Genomic DNA, 13,320 nt, shown 5'->3' with positions numbered 1-13,320 from the left:
CATCAATACACACAAAAAATCACCAAGATTTGCATTAACATTATGAATCCTTGTGTTTTTATAATTTTCTCACTTCTCTTGCCACGCCTTGAGACTACAACTGCCAACCAACTGGCAGCAGTGGAAGGAGAAGGAGGCGGAAGAAGAAGAGATGATAATGGTGTTATGAAAAAGTGCTTGGATAAGGAGAAACATGCTCTCCTTCATTTCAAAGCTCTCCTTCAAGATCCATCAGGTCATCTCTCTACGTGGAGAGCTGAAGAAAAAGACTGTTGTAAATGGAGAGGAGTCTCCTGTAACATGAAAACAGGTCATGTCACAGAGCTAGAACTCAACAACTTTGGTCTGGTAGGTGAGATTAACCATTCGTTATTTAACTTAAGCCGCTTGAATCTTCTTGATCTTTCCTTCAGTTCTTTTCATGGAACCATTCCCAGTTCCATTGGTTCTTTGACTCGATTAAGGTACCTCTATGTCCGCGACAATGATCTTAATGGAACCATTCCAAAGTCGATTGGTTCCTTGATCGAATTAAGGAACCTTGACCTTGCCAATAACTCTTTTTATGGAACCATTCCTCGGGAGTTTGGAAACCTCACCAATTTACAATGGCTTTCCCTTCAAAATGTTGGAAGATGTAGAGTTGAGAACCCAGAGTGGTTGTCTAATCTATCTCATCTAGAACAACTTGATATGAATGGGATATCACTAGCCAAATCAAATCACTGGGTCGATGCCATTTTGAGTCTCCCGAAACTATATTCTTTGAGTTTGCAGGGTTGTGAGCTCTCACAAGTCATGCATCCTTATTCGTTATTTTCCAACTCTTCTTCATCTATTGAATTTCTTTATCTCGGAAACAACAATCTCGTCTCATCCATGTCTCATTGGTTGTTCCCATTAACTAGCAATAGCCTTGTCATTCTGGATCTCTCTAGCAACATGTTAGATGGGATACCCAAATATCTTGGTAACCTCTGTAGTTTGGAACTTTTGGAACTCAGTAACAACTCTGCAGTGGTCGAATTTCGTGTGTTTTTGAACAACTTGTCTGGATGCACATCGCAGGCATTGCAAGAGTTGCATGCTTCACATAGTCAATTTACAGGGCCACTGTCTGATGATATCCAAACAATGAAAAATCTCGTCTATATTGATATAAACTCTTGCAAGTTGGGACCTCGCTTTCCCAAATGGATTCAAAAACTGAAAAATCTTTCGTATCTTGACATTTCCAACAATAGAATTTCAGACACCATTCCTCTGGATTTTTGGGACATGTGGCCTTCTCAATTAAGATATTTGAATCTCTCTTCCAACAATATCGGTGGGAAAGTACCAGATTTATCATCGAATTTTGTCAATGGTTCAGTGATAGATTTGAGTTCGAACAACTTTTATGGCCCAATAACTAATGTTTCTTCCACTGTGGCTTTATTAAATCTTTCCAGAAACAAATTCTGTGGCGGAATCTCTCTTTTATGCCAAGTTGTCCATGGGTTTTTAGTTTTTCTTGACCTCTCCCACCACTTTCTAAGCGGACAACTTCCAGACTGTTTGTGGCATTTTAATGAACTAATAGTTCTTAATCTGGAACACAACAATCTATTTGGAAGGCTTCCTACCTCTGTTGGATCTTTGATTAAACTCGAGGCATTGGATTTATATAAAAACAATTTCTCTGAGGAATTGCCTTTGTCTTTAAGCAATTGCACGAGCTTAAACTCATTGAATTTGGGGGTCAACAACTTTTCTGGCAGCGTGCCTCTTTGGATTGGTGAAAGCTTTCCACGGTTGTATGTTCTTATCCTAAGTTCAAACAACTTCTCTGGAACTATCCCTTTACAATTATGTCAACTAGCAGGTCTTCAAATTCTAGACTTGTCAATGAACCATCTCCATGGAAGCATCCCTTCATGTTTGGATAATTTTACCAGTATGGTTCAAGAAGGTTTCTTACCGACACAAAATGTACATTCCTATTCAATTCCATGGTTTTATTTAGGAGGTGATGTGTATGATGAACTTGATGATGAGTATATTGACCATGCAATAATCGACTGGCAAGGAGATAAACGTGAATTCATCAGAAATTTGGGATTGCTAAAGAGCATTGACTTGTCAAGCAACAATTTAACAGGACAAATCCCAGCTGAAGTTACAAATTTGTATGGACTGCTTTCACTCAACTTGTCAAAGAATTCTCTACATGGAGAGATTCCAGAAAAAATTGGTCAAATGAAACAACTTGAAAGTTTGGATTTGTCTAGGAACAAGTTGTCAGGAGAGATACCATCAAGCATGTCTAGTATGAACTTTTTAAATCATCTAGACATGTCATACAATAGTTTGTCAGGGAGAATTCCATCCAGCACTCAACTGCAGTCTTTTGAACCTTCAAGATACAATGGAAACGCAGGACTATGCGGACCTCCTCTTACCAAAAAATGTCCCGGAGATGAAGTATCAAAAGTACCAATGGTCATTGGTGAGAGTGCGGATGATGGGGAAGATGTAGATGAAATTCACGGATGGTTCTATATTGGTTTGGGCATGGGATTTGCTACTGGATTTTGGATAGCATGTGGGGTTTTACTTGTCAACAATCATGGGAGACATGCATTTTTTCACTTTTATGATAGCTTCAGAGATTGGGTTTATGTGAAAGTGGTATTGTTCTTTGCTAATATGAAAAGGGTTAAACATACATAGTCATGTAAAATCATGTTTCACTTGTATTTTGTTGGGTGTTTTAAGTCCCCATAATGAAGATAATTGGCATTCCGCCATTACGTGAACTAAGGCAGCCTAAAAACTTCATTGTTTATATGTAGTTAATTCTATACTGTTCAATGAACTATTTTCTAGGATATAGCGATAAGTCAACTACTGATCCCCTTCAAATTGCATCAACCATCAAGTACTGCTTTTAGATGTATCATTGAATGTCGTTAAGAATTAGGGTGAGGAATTTATATCATATGTAAAGATATAAATGAAAACTCGGAAAAGGTAGTACGAAAGATTACCTCGTTCAGTAGTAAGATATTCGCAACTAGATACCTCTTCGGCAAAACTGCAGGGGTTCAAAATAGAAATCCTAGTACCCTACAAACGAAATGAACATAGTATCCTATGTATAAAAATGTTAAAATACAATATTGTAGTGCATGAGTTTATAAAAGCGAGCAAACAGATCAAAAAATCTTTGATACGATTAGTAAGCCTATAATGCTATTTACTACAGATTATGAGATGAAAATAAAGTGAATTAGATAGAGAAAACGCTGGATAGACCTTGGACACGTCTGAGTGATTACATAAACGTCTAAGGAATGAAAAATAACAAAACAGAAGAAATCATATTACCACGAGACTGGTCCATTCCATTCTAATGGAAAAAATAAAGACAAAATTGCAAGAATGGTCCTACGGTTAGGTCGAAATTATCACTTTGGACCAAATAGGTTTGGACTAGCATTCATGGTCCAAAGGTTTTCATTTTCTTGCCACTTTGATCCATTTTACTTTAAACTTTATGACGATTTTGCCTTTGGTTTTGCTTTTTCAGTTTTATTTATTTATTTATATAGTTTAATATTTAAAAGAAAAATAAAAAAGAAAATACATCTCTCTCTCTCTCTCTCTCTCTCTCTCTCTCTCTCTCTCTTAACAAAAAACAGTTGACCCGGTCATTTTTCACCATCTCTTCCTCCGACGAAGAAAGTAGGTTGCCGACCACCAACTTCGCAGCCCCTCCCCGCCTCCCTCCGGTCGTGTAGCACAACCAAACACCCATCCCTTTACCCACTGTTCTGTTGTTCTCAGCTCTAGCAAATTGATCATCGCATCTCCGACAAATCGACTTAGCCACCAAGAAATGAAAACCCAAGCCGCCAATAAACCCTAAATTCAGAGTTTGCAGCGGCTCAACCATTGTCTTCGTCGAGTTGCTAGGGTTTGCAGCGGCACGGAAGGGCTTCAAAGGAAAAAATTGGAAAGGTATCAAAACTCCCCCAAGGGTTTTCAACGCTGTGTGTTCGTCATAATAGGTGTAGATCAGCTTTGTCCTACCAGATCTACAACATTGTCGGATCCGTGGCTGTTTGAAGGTGAAGATCCGTTGAACACCCTATCTTACCAGATCTCCACCTCGAGCGTTGGAAGCCACCGTCGACAACTACTACGTCGTTGCAACCTTGCTCTCACATTCACCAGTTTAGGGTTTGCAAACCCTAGCTCCGTCCAACCCTTTTCATTAAAAACCCTAGTTTCGTTTAGAGAAGCTCCAACAGTTGTATGATCGCCCGTCATCGTTGGAGATATCTGTTCGTCGTAGTTCATCCGTTGTATCATCGTTGCCACCCTTCTTTTGTTTTCAGATCTACAAACATTTTTGATACATTTTGACTGGTAGTAGTGGTTGTAGCCTTCTCAGTCTAGATCTGTAGCTCAATCCGACTTTCATATGATGCTAGGGTGTTAGTGGAGGTGTTGACAAGTGTTGTTGTCGACGTTGATTAATGGTGGTGCTGGAGTTGGTCATGGGTGTGGTGGCGATGACCGGTGGTTTTGGAGGATTATAGCAAAAAGAGGTGAGGAATATAGGTAGGAGAGAGAGAGAGGGGGGGGAGAGAGAGAGAGAGAGAGAGAGAGAGAGAGAGATATTTTCTTTTTCTTTTTAATATTAAACCATATAAATAAATAAATGAAAAAGCTGGAAAAGCAAAACAAAGGGAAAAATTGTCACTTGATCAATGAACATTTTGTGCTCATGCTCTAGTGGGTTTTATCTTGCTCAAGATGAATAAGGAAGTGGCAGCTGATAAGGTTTTACATGATAAGTTTTAGAACTTTCCTGCAGGAACCACAATGTAACATTATGCCCATCACGTTGTGAAAACTAGGTAGAGCCTTTTTCTTTTGTTCCCTCACCTCTTTCGACTGTTGATCGGGAGGTTCAATGGCTGCTTTGAGGATAATCAGAAGCACAAAAATTGTTTCTTGTTTAGTAGATATTGCCATCATATGTTGTTGCGTTTTGGTTCGGAATTGCTAGGAAGTAAATGTCTTGCACTAGTTTTGACAATTATATAACTTATTTTTTCTATATTTGATAAGGAAGCTTGTTGATTTCTCAATATAACATCAGTAGCATTAAGCCTTTTTTTCGCTAGCTTCTATAAAGCTAGCTAATACTGATTCGAGATCTGGTTTTTTCTTGAGTGGTACTTGTTATTTTTGGTAGAAGTCTCGCCTTGTTTTTGGTATTTCTCTTCTTTTTCTTTTTGATACTCTTCATAGGTCTTTCAATCCTTTTTAGGCTTTCTCCAATCTTCATTGCAACGATCACCACTTGAGTAGCAAACTTGCGCCTTCCTAGACCCGTTCTTGTCTTAATCATAATCATTAGTTAAATGTGGCACGTGAAAGTTGTCATACCCAACTTGTATCGTGTGAATGGATCATCCCGTCTTCATGATCCTCCTAACCATATTGTCGAGCTTTTCCATCATCACCGTTAAGCCTTCCGAATCTCCATCACTATTTACTTTTCCTCTTGTCACATCATCTTTAGTGTTGTGATATTCTCATTAGTGCTTGGCAAATTCTTTTATTAAAGCCTTGTTTGTTGTCAGATCTTTCTTAGTCATTGGTCCTTGAGATTCGAGGAGCTCGCGAGTGCTCACATTAATTCCATCATACAAAAATAGAGATTTCTTGTTGGATGTTTAGATCATGTTGTGCAAAATTATGAACTAATCCTTTGTAAAGTTCCCAAGCTTCATATAAGGATTCTCCATTTAATTATTGGAAATTCTGGATTTCTTTTTTGAGCTTTGCTATCTTAGAAGGAGAGCTAAATTTTTGGATGAATTCATTTTGAAGGCTGCCCTCGTTGTGATCGCTCGAGCTGGAATTGAATTTAACTAATCCTTTGTTGCTCTTGTAACATCGTTGGAAGCATCCTCAGTAGCACCGTGTCTCTTGTAACATGTGGAACATTGAAGTAGTTTGCAATGTCCAAAACTTCGTTAATGTGTCTGTATGCATTGTTGTGATCCTTCCCAGAAAATGGAATATCCTTGAGTTTCACACCCCGCTAAAGCGAAAACACAAGGTGTCACAGTACAAAGGGAATCATAGAAAAAGTTAAAAGACAACACCAACCATAGTATTAAAAAGCAATACAATTTACAATGAGATTAAACAACTTTTTAAAATAAATTACAATGTATTTGAAAGAAAAAAAATGCAAATGCTCCTACAGGTGTTGTGTCTCTATGTGATACTTACTCGATGATTCCTCAAAAAGAATCTAGAACAAGCGTCAACTATAAAAATAGTTGGTGAGTACTCACAGGTTTATAACATAGTATAGTTTGAAGTCATGAAAATCAGAATATGGATAACTGTTTCCATAAACAAATGTTCATTGCTAAATAAGTAAATAAGTTTTCATGTATAGAAGTTCGTTGCTAAAACGAGTAATAAAGTTTCCATAAATAGATGTTTGTTGCTAATATGAGAAACAAAGTTCGTTGCTCAAATGAGTAAACAGGTTCACTGCTACAAAGGGAAAACAAGTTTATTTCTAAGACAAGTAAATAAGTTTCCAGTTTTTAAATTCCGTTGCTATAATGAGACACAAAGTTTCTATGTGTGTAGTGATCAAACTATGAGTTCACAACGCAAGCCTAAGACTGAATGCCCTCTTGAATGCTATGTCTATCGCTAACATACAGAGAAATATGGTAAAATGCACTCAAGCAAATCGTGCGAGTGAGGAGTTGTCTACCTCCTAGTAGCGCTATCCATAATGACCATGGGTTCAAATGAGTTAATGAGTTGTGTGAACTGATTCTAGTGACTTAAACGCGATAAGTCCTCATGAATTAACAATAGCATATACATACACAACAAAATATAGCAACCAAGTTTGATACAAGTCAAATTAAATACAACGAACAATAAACTGTTTTTGGACATGCTTTTCCACCTCAAAATATTTAAAAACTAATAATAAGGGGAGTCGTGAATACTCATATTGATATGTGAAGGTATTTGTGATGTCTTGAGCTAACTTCCCTCATGTCCTACTACCGATTCCCTACAATAAGGTTACACACTAGTAAGTCTCTAGTCGAAAATCTAACATTGGTATACTTAATTTCTACATTAGAATTATGCCAATATCATGTCAAAATTACGTTTTGTATAAATTACAAATACTTCTTCGAAAATTCAGATTTCCATATACCAATTGACTTATTAACATTTGCAAGTGACAAATTCCATTTTGTGTTATTGTTTGAAATACATTTTAGAACTTGTTTACAAACTAAAAATCCAAAACTAAATCCTATCAGTTCTAAAAACTTAGAAATATTACATTTCAGTTCTAAATATAATTTAGAACCCTCTTGTAATTTTCCATTATTTTCTAATATTCTTAACTATTTTTCCACTATTTAATTCCTTAAAAACATCATAAAATCATGAGAAATAATAAACAATTCATAGAAATTCCGAATCTTTTTATAAAACTGTTATACAATATGTATAAACTGGGAAAAATACTCAAATTAATTTTCAAATAGTTTAACCAGATTTTATGATTTTTGTGTGTTTATTATAGCAAAAATCTTAATAAATAGGAATCAGTTTATAAAATTCTCCAAACATTTTGTGCCACTATTATTTAACATATATAAGTTGGAAAAAATATCAAAGCTAGTTTTCAAGTATTTTAACTATTTTTCTTTGTTTTATTCATTTAAATAGGCATTAATTCGTGCAAAATAATTAAATAGTAAGTAAAATTCACTAAAATTTTCATTTATGATTTATATATAGTATAAGATATTCTGATAAAGTTTCATAATTTATGGATAAGTGTAGCTATTGTTTATTAATTTAATTCCTTAAACATTCATTAAATCGGGAAAAATAAGAAATTTTCTTGGAAAACTCTGGAAATTTTTTCATGGAGTCTTTATGATGTCTAGAAGATGCAAAAATTATGAAATATGGCTTTGGACATTAATAACTGTATTTTTATATTTATTGCTATTAAAAAAATAAATTAGAAATCACCAGAAAACAACCTTAGAAATGTATACAACTTCATTAAGAGTCGTTACATAGTGCATAGGTGATACCAGAATTTATTAACCATCAAAAGTATTTTATATGAATTACTGCTCTTTTTTCTTGCAAAACTACAATAAATCAAGAAAAACGAGTTACTTTTTGAAAATTTCCAGATCATCTAAGTTTGTTGTTTAGATTCTGGGAAAAATCGAATTTGAGCAGAAAAGAAGTTTTAGATATTTTTTTTGAATAAATCCTTTATGGGCATTCTTAATAATGCACATTGATAAACAAGCCTTTAAGCTTGATGTTCATCACATGCATTATCATTTGAAGACCATGAATGAACTTAATTTGTTCAAAATAAGGTTTCTAAATGAAAAACTTGAATGCATGTGGTTTTGGATCTTTAAAACTTGTAAAACTCAAGTTGATCGATTTTATTTAGGTTTTGATCATTGGATTTCACCTTCTAACAACATGCATGTTGTTTTGGGGTGAAATCCTACCACCATCATAATCAAATTTGACATGCATGTGAATAATCTCAAAGAAAAGTGTAGAAGAGGGAGAAAAATGCAAGAAAACATTAAATTTTTGAAAGAAAAGTAAAGAAAATATAAGGAAATAAATTTAACCTTGAATATACTCTTCAAATGATGAAGATTTTTGAGTAAAATGAGGAATATTTTCTATAAATTTTGTGGGTTTTTAGCTAAATCATAGAGGTAAAGAATGGGGGTTTTAAAGAGAAGAAAAGAGAGAAAAGAGATATTCTGTCTCTCTGGATACCCAATCTCTCTCGTCATCTCTTTGGGGTTTCTCTCCACCAAAAAAGCCACCAAAATACTGAGATGTAAATGAGCTAATGTGGAATTAAATGTAAAAATCCCTCCTAGTTATTCTGCATCTATGTTTGTCGGTTTTTGGGAGGAGAAATTTGAACTTATGAGGAGGGTTTCGTTTTATTTTATTTATATATTTTGTATTAATTCCTTAATTTTTATACAATCTCTTTCAATTTATATAAAATGTGTATTTTATATAAATTTTGTTCATGATTCTTGAATTTTTAGCTTATAAATGAAAGGTTAATGTTAATGATTTAAATTAATTTCCTTGATTATATTTCTACATTTTAAATATATTAATTTGATATTTTAGAGTTTATAAAAATTTTCATGGGATTTTAATGTAAAACTTCATAAATTTAAGTTTTTAGGACTTTTAGGGTTTTACAGAATTTTGTAATTCCTTGGATATGAAAATTAATTGAATTTTTAAACATCAAACTATTTTTTTGTTTCAAAGCTCTTCTTCAAGTTAGAAATAACATTTGTAATTTATTTTTTATCGGTTTATTGGCATTTCTATGTAGTGGTTTCGAGACTCAAGTGAATTTGATGAATGTAGTATACTAGTCCTAGTTTCAACTTTGACTTAAGTTTCTATAAGACTTTAACCTAATTTCTATTTCTAGGTCAAGTGCATGAAGTGTCTACATGATTCATGCAAAGATGTTCAATTCAAAGAATGACCCGAATATGGATAGTCATTATAGTTAAGTAGTTGTAGAATTCACATACCAATGTGAAATCTAAGTACACTGTCCTTTTATTCTACTTGTTTCCAAGTTTATAGTAGGTTATAACATAGTTCCTAGTTATAAAGTATATTATGTGTCGTACCTATATGTGCAATTAAGTATATTCAAATCTAGAATTGTCTAAAATTTTGATGGTTGTCACATTGAAATCATTGGAATTGTTGGTGCTTATATGCGCAACTAAGGATGTGTCCCTTTAGCTTAAAATTAATTGTGATTGGAATTGTAGGTGTTACAAGACTTGGCACATCGTTATTATGCATTTGCCTGTTGTACTCTTCCATAGTCATTATGTTGATGTCACCCATGTCTTTTACTTCACTTTCTACCTCGCTTTTAGATTTTTTTCTGATTCATGTCTGCTCTCTTTCTCATCTGGTTGTTTCTTCAAAGGTAAGATCATGTCCAACTTGAAACAAGATTGTGAATGGATTTCATCGATCTTCTTGTCCTTTTTCTTGTGAAACACGGATTCTAAATTTTTAAGTTGTGGCACAATATTTAAGGAAGATCCCATGGTCATGTACTACTAAAACAAAACAAAGAAATCGCATACAAATGAACAAAAACAAAATAAACTAAAAACTGAGATCATTCTGTTTTCATGTCATGGAGAATGTATCATCACAACGTGAAAGCTGCCTAAAAAGAAGACTTGGTCATTCTCGACTCGACGAGTCGTTCTTGGACTCGACGAGTCCATGGCTTGACTTCCCTTTTCTGTTGTGGTTCGAAGGAACCCAGTGAGTGTTAGAGTGGTCTTAGAGGGGTCCGACGGAGTGACTCAATGCATTAGACTTTGTCATAGACCTAGAAATCATAGTAATCGAGGAGTTGTTCATACAACTCGGCATGTCGGATGAAGGTTTACGGGTCATAAATGGGTTTATGGCCGTACAACTCGGCAACTCGACGAGTCCATGGCTTGACTTCCCTTACACAAGATTCACACACTTACACACACTTATGCTCCTTTCTCTCTCTCTCTCTCTCTCTCTCTAGCCATACACTCTCTTCTATTCGTCAATCCCTCCTCAACCACCTAACACCTATATATATACTTGGGGAATATGGGCCATAAATGGGTTTACGGCCGTAAACAGCCATCATGGCTGTAAACACAACTACAAAAACATATTACACGACCAAAAACTATTAACGCATAGAAAAGTAAAGTATAAACCATATTTTTGACCCAACAATCTCCCCCTTGGTTTATATCTTTCTTTTCTAATTGACCCAACAAGCTCCCCGTAAAAAGTAGTTGGCTTTTCTGTCAATCTTTATTTGGAGCTTGGCCTTAGCTTTAATCTTCAAATTCTTCACAACTTGAAGATGAACTTGATGAATCCTCAATGAACGACTTCATCTTCTGCAGTTGGGATTTTCTTCAGAATTTAACATTGAATTCACATTGGGTGAGGAGGCTTGATGTACTGATTCTCGAAAGATAGCGCATTCAGCTTAAGAATCTTCAGAGAGAATATCAGAGAGAATGAATCTTCTGGATCACTTCAGCAGGTACAAGGATAACAGAAAATTGATTGAGGAGGTTTCAATGCAATCTGTCACATAATCTTCAAGTGCAGCTTCACCTTGCTTTTGGGGATGAAAGATTTAATGTTGAAAGAATATCTTCATTTCTTGCCCCTTCGAATGAGAATTCTTCGATGATCACGGACGAAGCCTTGGCTCAAAAAATTTCGACACATACTCCATGAGTTTCATCTACATCTAAATTCACTTTTCAAGACAAAACAAAATTTGATATAAACATAAAACTAAAAACAAAGGTAGCACACAATATTTTTGGATTTTTCATATTTTCTGAAAAAATAAAATAGAAACAAAAGTATTTCTAGAGTTTAGATTTTTCTGAACAAGAAATAAAATAGAAATAACACTATTATTTTTTTGATTTTTAATTTTCTGATATTTGTTTGATTTTTTAGTTTTATGATTTTTTTTTATTTTTAATATATATTTTTTTAATTCTCCCCCTAAATTTGTGCATAAAAGAAAATTATGAACAAATTTAATAAGAAAACAAAAACAAAAGATAAATTTAAGACACTTTTGGGATCAAAGTTACCAGACAATCCAATATCATTTATCTGCACACACCTGCATATTTAGATCTGGTCAATCACCGGTATTGTGATCCACTTAAATACAAAGGATGTTGACAAATTAGACAGGTTATAAGTGACAAGACAATGAGATCTATATTCTTAAATGGACATTTAGCTAACGACGACCAAGGATATTGTTGTCCACTTACATTAAGCAGCGAGATCTACAAACAACCTATTAAATGGTTCAATTTTAGATGTGCTGGAACGTGTTTCCCACTTCCTGACATACCCTGGTAATCAAGAACTTCCAAAGAACTCTTTACATTAGGTGGTTATGCAATCATTAAGAAAGAAGTCAGATATAGAAGTGCATATGTTGTATCCCAAGTCGGATGTCTTCCAATCACACAGAGGGAACAACATATGACTAACATAAATAGGGGGTTAAAGAGGTAGTACAGTGCACATGATGTGTCCCAAGTCGGATCTTCTGATCACGAAGAAGGGATAGCATATGGCTAACAAATAGAAAGAATTTCATAGATATGGATATGCATAGAGATAGAGTTGCATATGTTGCATTCCAGGTCGGATATATTCCAATCACGCAAAGGAAGCAACATATGACTGACAGATAGAAAGCAAGAAAATAATTTCCTACAGACCTATTTTATCAGAATCCCCCAGTTGCTCTATCAATACCGGAATTAAGGACATGAGTCCATACATCAAGGAAATGTTGAGCCACAGTTTTAGATAATTAACTTTTAGTGTATCTCGCAGGCTCCCATGTTTATCTCACGACTCAATCTACCTGAGCATCGTATTGTCACTCCAAATGAAACTATCTAAGTCCATATTGTCTAGTCCTTTCAATTTTCAATCTAAGTCTAGTCCTTTTAAATCCTTTGTGCCTACCAGCATATTAAACATGGAGTCTAGACAATTCGGATTTAGTGCATTACATGAATTTTATATTTCCCTTTAGAACTAGGCTTCATATCACTTCCCAAACAATACATACTAACGAAAAACTATAAGAAAATAAAAGATTGTCTTCAAAACGAATCAGTTTAAGATAAACTCCGGAGTATAGAGAAGAGAACTCAAACTGTAATTCACCTATTGAATTTGCATCCAGAAGGACTGAGAACAGCACGCATAATCTCAGAACAGATCCAAAAATTCTTCATTTCATTAAGCACTAACCCTATGTGTGATCCCTTCCTTTCTTCCTTTCTCGCAAAGGACATATATTCTCACTTAAAGTTCTGAGTGTTGTACAGTTGAGAGATGTCCCCTATCATGTGCTTGGAACAGCCAGTACCAACAAAACGAAGTTTGATGATATGCCTCTATAGCTGCTCCGACACAGAACAAGATCAGTTGGTCTTTAGAACCCAGTCCATTTTGAAACTGGGTTGACCTTTTTCATCCTTGCATGGTACTCTCTCCCATGACATGTCCTGTTTATCATAAACAAAAGATGAAGAAATATTAGAGTCATTAGATGATTTAGGAGTCTTCACCTTTGGTACCCATCTA

The 13,320-nt window shown here is 34.9% G+C and overlaps 1 protein-coding gene and 1 non-coding gene across 2 annotated transcripts; both read left to right on the top strand.

Moving 5' to 3' along the window:
- Positions 1 to 666: 666 nt before the first annotated feature.
- Positions 667 to 2,712, top strand: LOC145059904 (receptor-like protein EIX2). The gene has a single exon (XM_079007668.1). The coding sequence runs from the start codon at positions 694 to 696 to the stop codon at positions 2,710 to 2,712; it is 2,019 nt and encodes a 672-aa protein (XP_078863794.1). The 5' UTR covers positions 667 to 693.
- A 3,022-nt stretch (positions 2,713 to 5,734) lies between these two features.
- Positions 5,735 to 5,841, top strand: LOC145060839 (small nucleolar RNA R71). The gene has a single exon (XR_013687021.1). It is a non-coding gene; the product is annotated as a small nucleolar RNA R71 (small nucleolar RNA).
- Positions 5,842 to 13,320: the final 7,479 nt, after the last annotated feature.

The sequence above is a fragment of the Lactuca serriola genome, chromosome 6 (genome assembly GCF_051521515.1).
Source record: "Lactuca serriola cultivar US96UC23 chromosome 6, Lser_US96UC23_V15, whole genome shotgun sequence".
In the NCBI taxonomy this organism is placed as follows: Eukaryota; Viridiplantae; Streptophyta; class Magnoliopsida; order Asterales; family Asteraceae; genus Lactuca; species Lactuca serriola.
Note: the sequence above shows the minus strand (reverse complement) of the source record. Positions and strands in the feature narration are given on the sequence as shown.